The sequence below is a fragment of the Crocuta crocuta genome, unplaced genomic scaffold, assembly GCF_008692635.1.
Source record: "Crocuta crocuta isolate KB4526 unplaced genomic scaffold, BGI_CrCroc_1.0 scaffold72, whole genome shotgun sequence".
Lineage (NCBI taxonomy): Eukaryota > Metazoa > Chordata > Mammalia > Carnivora > Hyaenidae > Crocuta > Crocuta crocuta.
The window spans coordinates 7060556-7074739 of record NW_027529427.1 but is presented as its reverse complement, the minus strand read 5'-3'; the positions used below and the strand labels follow the sequence as shown (position 1 = coordinate 7074739).

At 43.6% G+C, this 14184-nt stretch overlaps 1 protein-coding gene across 9 annotated transcripts in view; it reads left to right on the top strand.

Moving 5' to 3' along the window:
* RAD52 (RAD52 DNA repair protein) overlaps positions 1 to 14184 on the top strand; it is a 30026-nt gene that overhangs the window by 14660 nt on the left and 1182 nt on the right. For 7 of the 9 annotated variants that reach the window (XM_077759226.1, XM_077759224.1, XM_077759219.1 and 4 more), the window contains 10 exons: positions 28 to 129; positions 1444 to 1545; positions 2124 to 2217; positions 2392 to 2459; positions 5425 to 5543; positions 6412 to 6487; positions 12079 to 12275; positions 12429 to 12565; positions 13193 to 13273; positions 13818 to 14033. In XM_077759226.1, coding sequence (XP_077615352.1) covers positions 46 to 129; positions 1444 to 1545; positions 2124 to 2217; positions 2392 to 2459; positions 5425 to 5543; positions 6412 to 6487; positions 12079 to 12275; positions 12429 to 12565; positions 13193 to 13273; positions 13818 to 14033 — 1174 coding nt within the window. In that variant the 5' untranslated portion in view covers positions 28 to 45. The other 2 variants (XM_077759227.1, XM_077759228.1) reach the window with 2 other exon arrangements.

The window sequence follows — 14184 nt, the reverse complement described above, 5'->3', positions numbered from 1 at the left end:
ATCTTTTTTAATCTTCTGTTTTTGTAGAGGTCCCCCAGAGTCAACATGTCCGGGACTGAGGAGGCGATTCTCGGAGGCCGTGGCAGCCATCTTTCTGCTGGTGGCGACTCGGTGTTATGCTTTGGACAGGTAACTGTGTTTTCTCCCGTGCCTAGAAAGAACGAGGTGAAGTGAAAACGTATGAGAAAGTAACTTGCAGAGCACTGTCACACATGTGGGTGCCATTTACTGTCAGTGGTTTTTCCTTTAGCTGCATTACTCGGGAGTCTGATGAACTCTCAGGGCATTTTGGAATTTTAGCACCAAAAGACTAATGGTTCTGGAGATTAGATTTACAGTGTGTTTATTTTTTTGGATAGACTCCATATAGTATAACATTTCAAAATGGAACGTAGACTACACGTGAATGACAAGTCTCACTATTTCCTCGCCACTCCTGTTCCCTTTTTGGAGGCCTCCAGAGTTTCTGGTGTCATATTCTCTGTGGAGATGTGCTGTGCACGTAAAAGAGATTCTTGTTGGGGCGCCTGGGGAGCTCAGTCAGTTAAGTGTCTGACTTCATCTCAGGTCATGATCTCACGGTTCATGGGTTTGAGCCCCGCGTCAAGTTCTGTGCTGACTGCTCGGAGCCTGGAGCCTGCTTAGGATTCTGTGTCTCTTTCTCTCTCTGCCTCTCCACCATCTGCACTCTGTCTCTTTTGGTCTCTCAAAAATAAATAAATGTAAAACAAAATTTTTTTAAATAAGATTCTTGCTTTGTCCCCTCAAATTTTATCTTTGTCTTTACCAGAGATCTGTTTATGAGCATTTATAAGTGAAATAAAGCAGAGAACTGCCAAGGGGACACAAATCAAAACAAGTAGTAGTATATGATCTGTGTGTATGATGGAAAATAATGGTTGGATTCAAGAAGAGGTATAAAATGTTGGAGAGGATGGTAGATTTCCCCTACTCCCTTGCGGGCATAAATGTCATATGCAGACCCTGAGGCGGGACACTTCCGATTACCAATTCTGACTTGAGAATGTTTTGTGAGGATGGTAGTAACACCTAAGGCAGTGGCTCTCAAAATGTAGTCTAGTGACCCCTGAGGGTCCACAAGACCTTTTCAGAGTCCATGCGGTCAAAATGATTTCCAGAATAACACTGACATACCACTTGCCTTTTCTACTCGTTCTCTCGTGAGCGATTGAACAGTGGGGCTTTCCAGGGAATACACAGCATGTGATGACGCTGCCTTGACGGCTGATGGAAGATGTGCCTTAAGAGTTTCTCAGTTTTCATTCCTGATATTCATAGATATAATCCACATAAACAAAAAAATCTTAGGATCCTCAGTACTTTTTAAGAGTGTAAAAGGGTCTGGAGACCAAAACAGTTGGAGACTTGCTGACATGAGGAATGGAGGAAACGTCAACTTAATTTTTCCTTTCTGGTTTGCAGTGTCAGTACACAGCAGAAGAGTATCAGGCCATCCAGAAAGCTCTGAGGCAGAGGCTGGGTCCGGAATACATCAGCAGCCGAATGGCTGGAGGAGGCCAAAGGGTAGGAGAGTTTATATGCTTGAGAAGTGGGTGCCCATATAGCTGGCTACTTGAATCATCTCGCCAGCTCCCTCCCTGGCTCCTCATGGATTCAGAAGGTCTCCTGCTTGCTGTTACTAGATGTTTCTGAGTGTCGTTGGGAGGGGTTGGGTTCCAGCCTTCATTATCATCTGAGGTGACCCAAGTTTTGTCTTGAGACTTCCATACCTGCCATCTTGGGGTTTTTATACCATCTTTTAAAAATGTTTCTTTTGCCATCTGCTACTAATTGTAACTTCTGTGTATATTTTTGGTCTTCTATAATATATGTCAACCTGAGACTTGTACATTTTTGGAAACTGCTAGGTGAGTGGATTTCCTCTCTGAGTCTAGCCCCTCCCCTCAGACAAAACATTAGTTCTAACTGGTTTCTTCAGGAAGATCTTTGAAGTAAGTTCACTGAGAATTTCCCTGGAACGTTTAAGGGCAGTTTTGCCAAAAAAGCTGGTAAGGAGTAAATTAGGTAAGTTTTGATTCATATTTAAGTACGGTAAGGAATTTTAACAAGCCCCTTCCCCCCCCCTTAATTTCTTTTTCCAGGTCTGTTACATTGAGGGCCACAGGGTGATTAATCTGGCCAATGAGATGTTTGGTTACAATGGCTGGGCGCACTCCATCACACAGCAGAATGTGGGTGAGTGTGTTTCCCGGCCGCGGCGACGTCTTTCCCTTACTTTGGCGCTCATTTCTGATGCGAGTACTTTGTGGGTGAGGCTGTAGGGTAGGAGTGTTTGGTTGCCAGAAGAGGAATGTGGGGGAGGCGCAGGGATCAGAATCCTCTTCAGCTCGTTCTCTTTCGCACTCCTAGATTTTGTTGACCTTAACAATGGCAAGTTCTACGTGGGAGTCTGTGCATTTGTGAGAGTCCAGTTGAAGGTGAGGGTGATGGAGGAGACCTGCTCCTCCGAGGACTGGGTGGGTGGTGAGACAGAATGAGCAGGTAGAGAATCCTCTGGACTGTGGCACAGCCAGTGTTCTCTAGGATGGTGGTATCCAAAGGTTCTTACCCGTGTGCCCCCTACATGAAGTGTGAAAAACTCTTATTTTCTTGCACATTTTAAGTTTACACCTAAAACTTTTCACTGGAAGTATGAATACAGGTCCCCTGGTTTTCAAAAGTTTGGGCCGCACCACTTTGTGTTTATGGAAGACCTACACTGGTGCCTGTTTTTGCTGAACTGAAATGAATACAAAGAGGATTTTCACTTTTATGATAAAAGGTGAACCCTGGCAGCAAGAGTGGCTCTGCTAAGCTCCTCAGTATCAAGCTTCCGAGGCTTTGAACTAGATCTGTGAGCAAATGTGCTTTATTTTGATTTTGTGCTTCCACTAGCAAGATGTGGCCTGATGTATCAGAGAGGCCTAACAGAGGTCATATTTATTTGTTTATTTATTTATTTACTTATTTACTTGTTTGTTTTGCGTGGGGGAGGGGCGGAGAGAGAGGGAGAATCCTGAACAGGATCCCCACTGTCAGCACAGAGTCCAATGCAGAGCTTGAACTCACAAAACTGTGAGATCATGACCTGAGCTGAAATCAAGGGGTCAGATGCTTAACTGACTGAGCCACCCAGGGGCCACAAAAGAGGTTAGTTTTTGGATATGGGAATGCTCAAAAATTTTTCCATATAAATTAATGGTACGTCTTTGCTTTATGCTATTTAGGCTAATGAAAGCGTTCATAAGATTGTTTTACTTTTGGGTAGTGGGGGAAAGCTCTAGTTGCAAGGGTATATTTTTTGGCATATTGTAAAATTTGACATTGATTTTATTTTTAATGTTTATTTTTGAGACAGAGTGTGCACATGAGTTGGGGAGGGGCAGAGAGAGAGAGAGAGAGAGAGAGAGAAAATCCCAAGCAGGTTCTACACTGTCATGGAGATCCTGACGTGATTCTGACGTGAGGCTTGATTATCACAAACTGTGAGATCATGACTGGAGCCTAAATCAAGAGTCAGACACTTAACCAGCTGAGCTCCCCAGGCTCTCCCAAATTTGACATTCTAAAATAAATCTGTGCATCTCTTTCTTCCTTTGTTTATTCAAGTATGGTTAACATGCAGGGCTATGTTAGTTCCAGGTGTGCAGTAGAGTGATTCAGCAATTCTGTACATCTCCTGGCTCATCAGGATAAGTGTACGCTTAATCTCCTTTATCTGTTCCTCCCATCTTTTTTTGTTGCATCATTTTTAAACGTACCAATGGATTTTAAGTAACAGACAAATACTGTCATCCATTTAAAAAAACACATGAGCAAGCTATTCTTTAACCATGAGAAATTTTACATGGTTCTTCTTGAACTCATATTTCTATTCTGTTTCACCACTGGCTTTATCCTAATATAATATCTCAATATGTATAAAATATGTTTGGAATGTATATGTTTGGAACCTTATTAATAACATTAACATATTCCTCTCTGTGTGTATGCATGTGTATATAAAAGTAATTTGGGGGTAAATTTTCAGTGATCTAAGGGCTTTAAATTATATAAAATTTGGGGCCCCTGGGTGGCTCAGTTTGTTGAGTGTCCAACTTTGGCTCAAGTCATGATCTTGCGGTTCATGGGTTCAAGCCCTGTGTCAGGCTCTGTGCTGACAGCTCAGAGCCCGGAGCCTGCTTTGGATCCTGTGTCTCCCTCTCTCTATCTCTCTTCTGCTCATGCTCTGCCTCTCTCTGCCTCTCAAAAATGCATAAATGTTAAGAAAAAAAGAAAAATAAATGATACAAAATTTCTTCTGGATTGAGTTACTATTAGAGGTATTATTAACACACAATTGATCAGTCAGTTGTGTCTGTGAGGGAGACTACATAACTACGTCAATACTTAATACAATAAATTTTTGTGGAAAATGCATTTTTTAATGAGACAGATGAGGCTTTGTTTTCTTTTTGGGTAGTTTATATATCCATAGTTTGTTTTTTAAATTAAATTAAAAACTTTTAATATAGCCACAGTTTAATGTTACTTTTTCCTAGACAGCCCATTCAACATTATTAATTCTATTCTAACTTCTTATTTTTATAAATAGTACTGAAAAACCTTATTCACATAAATAAACTGGGAATGGAGAGAGTTTTGTTATAGTGTCACTCAATTCTTTGAATTAACTTTCTGAGTTCTATAAAAAATCACAGAGTGCGGGGCACCTGGGTGACTCAGTTGGTTAAGCAACCGACTTCGGCTCAGGGCATGATCTGACTGTTCCCAAGTTTGAACTCCGTGTCGGGCTCTGTGCTGACAGCTCGGACCCTGGAGCCTATTTTGGATTCTATGTCTTCCTCTCTTTCTCTGCCCCTCCCCTGCTCACACACACACACTCTCTCTCTCTCTCAAAAATAAACATAAAAAAAAAAATCACAGTGCTATTATCTAAAATTATATTTGGTTCTCTATCAGCTATTAACTCAGTCAGGTCTCCCTTCACTTCTGGTGAAAGCCAGAAATGGATACCACCTGACTCATGAAAAGATTTGCTACCCAATCATTAGAGTCTGTTAAATACAATATTTGACATTTTCCTTTTGTTTAGTGTCCCAGAAGTTTTTATATCTTGGGGTCATGCACCATAGTGAGATTTAGGGTGGGTTAGCTGTGTGCCTTTTTTAAGTAAAAGAGGAGGTGGGAATGGAGAATTGTCTTGCACATTTCCCAGCAGATCAGGTCAAGGACATAGTGCTGGAAATTAATTCTCTTACAGTTCTTGCTGCCCATCCATGTGCCCTTTAGCAAGGCCCCTGGGTTCTATGTGCCCAGTGTGAGCGCCTTTGAGGGCAAGAAGAGCTGTTTGACCAGGTACACACGACTGTAGCTCTTCACGTTGGGCCCTTCCCCCCGCAGGACGGCTCCTATCACGAAGATGTGGGCTATGGGGTCAGTGAGGGCCTCAAGTCAAAAGCCTTGTCTCTGGAGAAGGCAAGGAAGGAAGCGGTGACAGATGGCCTGAAGCGGGCGCTGAGGTAAGCAAAGGCTAGAGGCTAACCTGCTTCATTTCGACTCTTGTTTCAGAGCAGTTTTGTTTTTAGTTTGTTTAGAGCGTAATATGTCCCCTTGGTACAAAAATCAAAATAACCTGAGTCTCACTGCCCTCCCCGTCCCTCTCAGCTGTTTCCTGTTCTCTTGTGTTGTCCTCCGTGCTGCTTTGTGCTTAGTCAGCGTCCCCTCTCGGGAACACGTAGTAGAATACTTTACATTCTGTTCTGTGCTCGGTTTTGCACACCCCCTGCCTCAGTCATGGATCAGAGACCTTTCCACAAGTACAGAGACAGCTTCCCCATTAAGCAGGTTTTTGTTGTGTATGTACAGCTTTGTTACGTAGAACAGGGTATTGTGCCTTTCTTCTGGGGCATACGTGGCCTTTGGGGATTGAAGTGAATTGAATCACTAGAAAAACACTCATATGAATGAACATCCACTACAGACTTGCAGTACATAACCTGGGGGCGAGGCCAGGCATCCTGAGTAAAGAGCTTCCATCAGGGAGGGTTGTGCCCTAAGTGTGCGTGGCCCACTGTTGCTGGGGACCTGGAGCAGTCCTTGGAAGAAATCTCTGCTCTGGAATTGGTGCTCCACAGCAGGAGGTAGCTAAGGGGTCTTTTCATAGTCCTTGCCTCTTGCTGAGGGCGGGGATGGGTGACTGTTATGCCCAGTGTTCTGAGAGCCTAAAACTAAAGCAGTGAATGAAGGTGGTGGGTGCTCCGTAAGCATTTTTGGGATGTTCTCTGCCACAGTTGAGAAGCAACTTGCACAGAGATTCTGACTCTGTGCTCTGGTATTTACATGTAATAATTCTCAACCTGTTCACTCTTTTTTTTCCCTTACCCTTAGAAGTTTTGGGAATGCGCTTGGAAATTGTATTCTGGACAAAGACTATCTGAGGTCACTAAATAAGCTTCCGCGCCAGGTATGTTAGAAACAGATGAGTGGAACGCATTGCAGTAAAGATATTACTAATTGCCTTGCGTCATGGGTGAGTGTTGGGGATGGAGAGAAAAGGGGAGACTCAGCCCTTTATAAAGTTTACCATTTTAGTCATTTTTAAGTGTGCAGTTCCCTGATGAAACACATCTTAATCTTGAGATACTGCAACTCTATACCCATAACACAGCCCCCCTTTCCGCCCCTTCTCATAGCCCCTGCTCACCACGTTCCACTTACTGGTCCTATGAATTTGACCACCTTCGATGCCTCCTGTAAGTGGAGTCCTGCTGTTTTGTTTTTTGTGACTGACTTATTTCATTTAGCATAATGTCCTTGAGTTTCATCTATGTTGTGGCCTGTATCAGAATACCTTCCTTTTTATGGGGCACCTGGCTGGCTCAGTCTGTAGAAAGTGTGACTCTTGATCACAGGTTGTGAGTTGGAGCCCTGCGTTGGGTGTAGAGATTATTTAAAAATAATTTTTTAAAAAAAGCGGGGGAGGGGCTCTGGGAGGCTTAGTTGAGCGTTTGACTCTTGATTTCGGCTCAGATCGTGATCTCATGGTTCATGGGATCCCACATTGAGCTCTGTGTTGACAGCATGGAGCCTGCTTGGGGATTCTCTCTCTCCCTCTCTCTCTGTCCCTACCCCATGTGTTCTCTTTCTCAGAATAAATAAACATTAAAAAAAAAAAAAGAATCAACTTCCTTTTTAAGGCTGAATAATATTCTGCTGTTATGTATATACCACATTTTCTTTATTCCTTTTTCCATCAGTGGACATTTGGGTGGCTTGTATCTCTTGTGAATAGTGCTGCTATGAATGTGGGTGTGCAAATACTACTTCAAAGACCCTGCTTTCTGTTATTTTGGATACATAGCCAGAGGTGGGGTTGCTAGATCATATGGTAGTTTTTTGTAGAACTTCAACACTGTTTTTCTATAATGGCCACACCATTTTGTAGTTCAACCAATAGGCACAAGTGTCCCAGTTTCTCTACATCCTCACCAACACTTGTTATTTTCAATTTTTAAAAAAATATTTTTTAATGTCTACTTATTTTTGAGAGAGAGAGAGAAAGAGAGAGAGAAGGAGTGGGGGAGGGGCAGTGAGAGAGGGAGACATAGAATCTGAAGCAGGCACCAGGCTCTGAGCTGTCAGCACACAGCCTGATGTAGGGCTTGAACTCACGAATGGTAAGATCATGACCTGAGCCGAAGTCGGCTGCTCAATTGACTGAGCCACTCACTCCGTTCCGGCCTGTAAGAGGAATGTAATAATCTTGTGGATGCTCTCTTTTATGTGATGATTTGTTTTTCTCTTGCTGCTTCCAGGATTTCTCTGTCTTTGACTTTTTAAAAATTGAGATATAAGTGATACATAACATTATTTTAGTTTCAGGTTGTACAGCACAATAATTTGCTATTTGTATATGTTATAAAATGATCAACATAAGTCTAGTTAACATCCATCACCATACCTAGTTGCACATTTTTTGTGATAAGTTTTGAGATTTACTTTTAGCAACTTTCAGATATACAATACAATATTATTAGCTACAGTCACTATGCTGTTCCATTACATTCCCATGACTTTTTATATAACTAGAGGTTTGTACTTTTTGATCCCCTTCACTCACTTTGCCTATTACCTTCTGCTTCCCTGGCAACCACCAATCTGTTCTCTGTACCTATGAGCTTTTTTTTTCTTGCAGATTCCACATAGAAGTGAGATACGGTGTTTGCCTTTCTCTATCTGACTCATTCCACTTAGCATAATGCCCTCGAGGTGCATCCATGTTGTGGCAAATAGCAAGATTTCCTTCTTTATGGCTGAGTAATATTCCATTGTATATGTACTACATTTTCTTTGTGGATGGACCCTTAGGTTATTTCCATTACTTTGGCTACTATAAGTAACACTGTAGTGAACATGGTGTCCAGATGTCTTTTGAGTTAGCATTTTTGTTTTATTTGGATAAATATCCAGAAGTGGACTTGATGAATCACATGGTAGTTCTATTTTTAATTTTTAAAAAAATATTTATTTATTTTTGAGAGAGAGAGAGAGCATCAGCAGGGGAGGGGCAGAGAGAGAGGAAGACACAGAATCTGAAACAGGCTCCAACCTCTGAGCTGTCAGCACAGAGCCCAACTCGGGGCCCGAACTAACAACCCAGGAGATCATGACCTGAGCCAAAGTTGGAGGCTCAACCAACTGAGCGACCCAGGTGCCCTTTTTTAAAAATTTTGAGGAACTTCCGTATTGTTTTCCACAGTGGCCGCACCAGTTTTCATTCCCACCAATGGTGCACAAGGGTTCACCTTTCTCCTCATCCTTGCCAACACGTTATTTTTTTGATAATAGCCACTCTGACAGAGGTGAGGTGATATCTCATTGTGGTTTTGATTTGTATTTGCCTGATGCTGAGTGATGTTGAGCATCTTTCCATGTGTCTGTTGACCATCTGTGTCTTCTTTGGAAAAATGTCTATTTAGATCCTATGCCCATTTTTTAATTGGATCGTTTATTTTTTTGCTATTGAGTTCCTTACACATATTGGATGTTAACTCCGTATTGGTTATATCAGTTACAAACATTTTCACCCATCCAGTAGGTTATCTTCTCATGTCGACAGTTTCTGCTTGCTGTACAGAAGCATTGTAGTTTGACGTAGTTCTGCCTATTTATTTTTGCTTTGTTGCCTTTGCTTTGGTGTCACATTCAAAAAGTCATCACCAAAACCAGTGTTAAGGAGTTTATCACCTGTGTTTTCTTCTAGGAGTTTTCTGGTTGCAGGTCTTATACTCCTGTGTGTGCTTCATTCTGAGTATATTTGTGTATTGTGTCAGACAGTGGTCTGGTTTCATTTGCATGTGCTGTCCATTTTTCCAACACCATTTATTGAAGAGACTGTCCTTTCTACATTGTACATTCTTGGCATCTTTGTCATAAATTTGTTGATCATATAAATATGGGCTCATTTCTGAGCTCTCCTTTTCCATTGCTCTATATGTCTTTATGCAAATACCATAGTGTTTTGGTTACTATAGCTTTGTAATATAGTTTGAAATCAGGTAGCATGATGCCTCCAGCTTTGTTCTCAAGATTGCTTTGGCTATTTGGGATCTATTGTAGTTCCATACAAACGTTAGGATTGTTTGTTCTATTTCTGTGGAAAATACCATTGGAATTTTGATAGGGATTGCATTGAATGTGTAGGTTGTTTTGGGTTGTTTGGGCATTTTAACAATACTAATTCTTCTAATCCATAGCGTGGGATACCTTTCCATTTGCTCTTCAGTTTCCTTCATTAGTGTCTTATAGTTTTCAGTGTACAGGTCTTTTACCTCCTTGGTTCATTTATTGCTAAGTATTTTATTTTATTTTTTTGATGTAATCGGAAATGGGTTTGTTTTCATACTTTCTCTTTCTGGTAGTTTGTAATTAGTGTGTTGTCTTTGACTTTTGGCAGTTTGATTATAATGTGTTTTGGTGTGTTTAGTGTTTTGGGCTTCTTGAATTTATACATCTTCTCTTCCCTCAGATTTTGGAAGTTTTGGGCCCATTATTTCTTCAGATAATCTCTCTGCCCCCTTCTCTTTCTCTTCTTCTGAGACTCTTGTAATATATAGTGTGACAAGTGTCCAATAGGCCCCTAAGCTAGGTCATATTTCTTCATTCTTCCTTCTGTTTGCTTCTCTGAGGAGATGATTTCAAATGACCTGTCTTCATATTGGCTGATTCTTTCCTCTGTCAGATGAAGTTTGCTGTAGAACCCCTTCACTGAATTTTTTAGCTGTTACTGTATTTTTCAGCTCTGGAACTTGTTAGCTGCTATTTAATAGTTTTTCTTTGTTGATATTCTCATTTAATCCATGCATCATTTTCCTGATTTCATTCAGCTGGACTGTTCTCTTTTAGCTGATTGAGCATTTATGATAGTTGTTTTAAATTCTTTGTTAGGCAGTTCATAGATTGTATTTTCTTTTAGGGTCTGTTTTTGGAGTTTTATTTTGTTACTTTGTTTGGGCCACATTTCCCTGTTTCTTTAAATGCCTTTGATATTTTGTTGAGATGTGGCATTTAAGGAAAAAAAAAACACGTGTCCCAGTCTTTATGTACTGGGTTTTGTGCAGGGAAGAACTTTACCAGACAGCCCAGCTAGACGTTCTAGGACCTCTCAAACCTTTTATGATCTCCTTCTCCTCCTGGCATTTGACTGCATAACCGCGGCTGCTACATGTTCTAGTGCTTTAGTGGCTTTCAAACTCTGTTGCCGGTTCCATCATCGTGCTGAGTCAGGTGAGGCAGAAAACAGTACTGTAGGCAGCTCCAGACAAGCCACAACATCGGATGCACAGTCTACTCCTTTGTTTCTTCCTGGGGGAAGAGCTCAGTGTGAGGTTTCCTCCTGGTTGTGCTGCTCTCTGCTGGGCACGGGCAGGGGCACAAGTGGCCACACAAAATGCCAGGAGTGTTTCTACCCCTTTTGCTGGAATCTTGTCTTGGTTTTATGCTGGCTTGGCTTTAAGGAATCTCGATCCCGGCGTGGGACTCAAACTCATGACCCCAAGATCCAGAGTTGCACCTTCCAGCTACCAAGGCTGCCACGTGCCCCAAGCTCATTTGTTTTTAACCTACTCATTTACTTTCCAATGTAGATAAGAAATTTCATAATGTAATGTTCATTTTCAGGTTACTTATTAAAAATTTTACTTATTTTTTTTTGAGAGAGAAAGAATCCTAAGCAGGCTCCACAGTCAGCATATTGCCTGATGCAGGGCTCAATTTCATGATCGTGAGATCATGACTTGAGCTGAAACCAAGAGTCAGTCGCTTAACTGACCGAGCCACCGAGGTGCCCCTCAGGTTACCTTTATTGAAATTAACATCAATGTGAATCAAGACAGTTCTCCCAAGTGAAAAGCTCTGCGTTTCCGTAGTGCTCAGGGCCTGGAAGTAGAACATTTTGCCAAATGCCACAAAGTATGGTTTCTCATATTTGGTGAGATGCGGGAACGACCCTAAGTTGGGAGATGTCAGTGTTTTGCAAGTCTTCTTCCTCCTGTCATTTGAAGGATCTTAGTTGTGCTGCAGCAACCTGAGGCTTCTTCAGGAGGAGTGTGGTACTTTGGGGGAAGCCCTGGAAGAAAGGCCAGAAAAGTACAGGCCTCCACAGAGAGTATGTGTGATCAGTTCCGTGGAAAAGGGATAAAACGCAGACAGCAGCAGACAGATCCAGCTGCCCACGAAAGATTCAAATTAGGCTTTATAGAACATTTGCCTCGAATCATAAAGTAAGATTCCTTTTTACCAAAACTTGACTAGTACAGAATGGTAGAAAGTAGAAAATGAAGGGTTTTTTTTTTACTTCACCTCTATAATTAGAAACATTAGTTGAAGTGTGGATCAAAGTGTGGATCCTTTGTCTCAGCTCCTCAGCACCTAGAGGGCACAATGGATAGAGGATTGTCAGATACCATGTTCCAGGAATCTAGATCTTGAAGGCAGGGAAAAGGAAGGGGAAGTGCAATTGGAAGAAGTGATTTACCCCTTTTCTTCCCTTATTAGTTGCCTATTGAAGTGGATTTAACTAAAGCAAAGAGACAAGACTTTGAACCATCTGTGGAACAACCGAGATACAGCAGCTGCCGGCAGAATAGGACCCTGGGGCCCCCAAAACCACAGGAGGTGACCTCCCCTTGCAAACCAAGCCGCTCGGATGACCCCCACGTTGTGATCCAGGAAGACAAGCCCGGCGGCTCCCGGTACGAGGCCTCAGTTCCCGCTCTCTCCTCCTCATGGTCTCCAGGACCTCCATTTTCACCCCCTGAGCCAGCAGAGTGGTCTGTGCCCCCCTCAGGGACAGGGTATCGTTTCCTTGGGTAACTCAGCCCAGCCTTGTTGCTCTTCTGATGCAGAAGTCTGGCCCCAGCCACGGAGAGCGAGGCCACGTACCAGCGGAAGCTCCGGCAGAAACAGCTGCAGCAGCAGTTCCGGGAGCAAATGGAGAAGCAGCAGGGGCAACGCTCTGCCCCATCAGTGGAGAAGAATCAGGGTGTGTGAGGAGGATGAGAGCCGAGGCCCTGGGGGGGTGTCCTGAGGGACGAGCCTGACCCGCTGCCGGAATGTACGGTTCCGTCCAGCCCGGGACTCAGCAGGACTCCAGGTCAGGAGAGAGAAGTCCAAGCAGTGAAGGTCGTGAAATCCTGCCACGCATTTCCCCATTTTGAAAGACGCCCCCATCAGTTTTCAGGGAAGGAAAGGGGCCTTGAGATAATCTAGAACTGGGAATTTTAGGGCACCTAACTTTTCTTTCCCTTCCAGTTACTTTGGCCACCTCCGTATTAGAAAGCTTTTCTGAGTCGTCTGTGAACATAAGGCTAAACTGTTTGAAGAGAATGGTCTTTCGCAGAGAGTAGAACCAAAGAACGGGCTTATCCCAGACAATTGGCGAGTTGCTTGAGGAGAAGTCAACCTTGCTTTCTCCCCAGTTTAGTGAGAAGACGAGAATAGTGTTTAGCCTCGTGTAGATCTGCACACAGGGAGGGATGGGATCGGTCTCCCACCGACTGTGTGTGAGCCGGCGTTAACTCTAGGCAGCTTTGCACTTCTGAGGCGCTGCCTCCAACAACTGAGTGATTCTCTGATTTTGCCCCCCCATCCCCCCCCACGTGAACCGTAGCGGCACCACCAGCACTTCCTGTGAAGCACAGCACTCCCATAACTGCTGTTTCTACACCAGTCACGGAGGACTTCCTCACAGGTGTGTAGGGGCTAAAGGAATGACTTATGTACTATTATTTTTAATGTTTATTTTTGAGAGAGGGAGAGAGAGACGGAATGTGAGCGAGGGAGGGGCAGAGAGAGAGGGAGACAGAATCTGAAGCAGGCTCCAGGCTGCCCGACGTTGGGCTCGAACCCACGAACCGTGAGATCATGACCCGAGCCGATGTTTGTTGTGTGCCTACCAAGCCACCCGGGCGGCCCAGTATAGGTGCTTATTAAGTGAAACCTATGAAACGCACTTTCGGCAGTCACTGGTACATTTTGAGAGAGACAGAAAAATCCCCAAGTTTGAGAAAAAGAGAGGACCTGTAATGGACGGAAGGCAGTCCTGACAGCACACACTCGGCTCCTCTGTCGTCCTCACAGAAACGCTGGCGCACCTCCAGGGGCAGGGGAGGGAGGAATTCCGAAGGCCGTCCGGTCCGCTCACGACCTGGAATTCCTTACGATGCTTCTCCCAGTGCTCTGTGAGAACACTTCTTTGTTGATGCCGCATTTTCCCACGATGTCCGTCCTTGCAGACAGCCTTGGAATGTGGGACGTGGGTCCAGATGCAGGGGACAGTGACGTGAAGCCCTCGTCTAGGCCAGACCCACCCCAGACCTCTGCCACACCAGTCCTGAAGAACCAGGCGGTGACCTGGGACGGGACCCCACAGGACCTCTGCCGCCAGGATCCGCAAGCAAAATCCGGACCCTGGCGCCTCCCGACCCACGGCAGCCACCAAGACCTCACAGGTAGCAAAAGCGTTTAGCAGCAGAAATCAAAGGGAGAACTTGGGTTAATTCTGTGCATTTTAAAGAAAGAATGACATTGCATTTTAAGAAATTCATCGTGCCAGAGGAATAGCAGTGTAAATGGTAACTGGTTTGTGAGCTAGAACTTGTC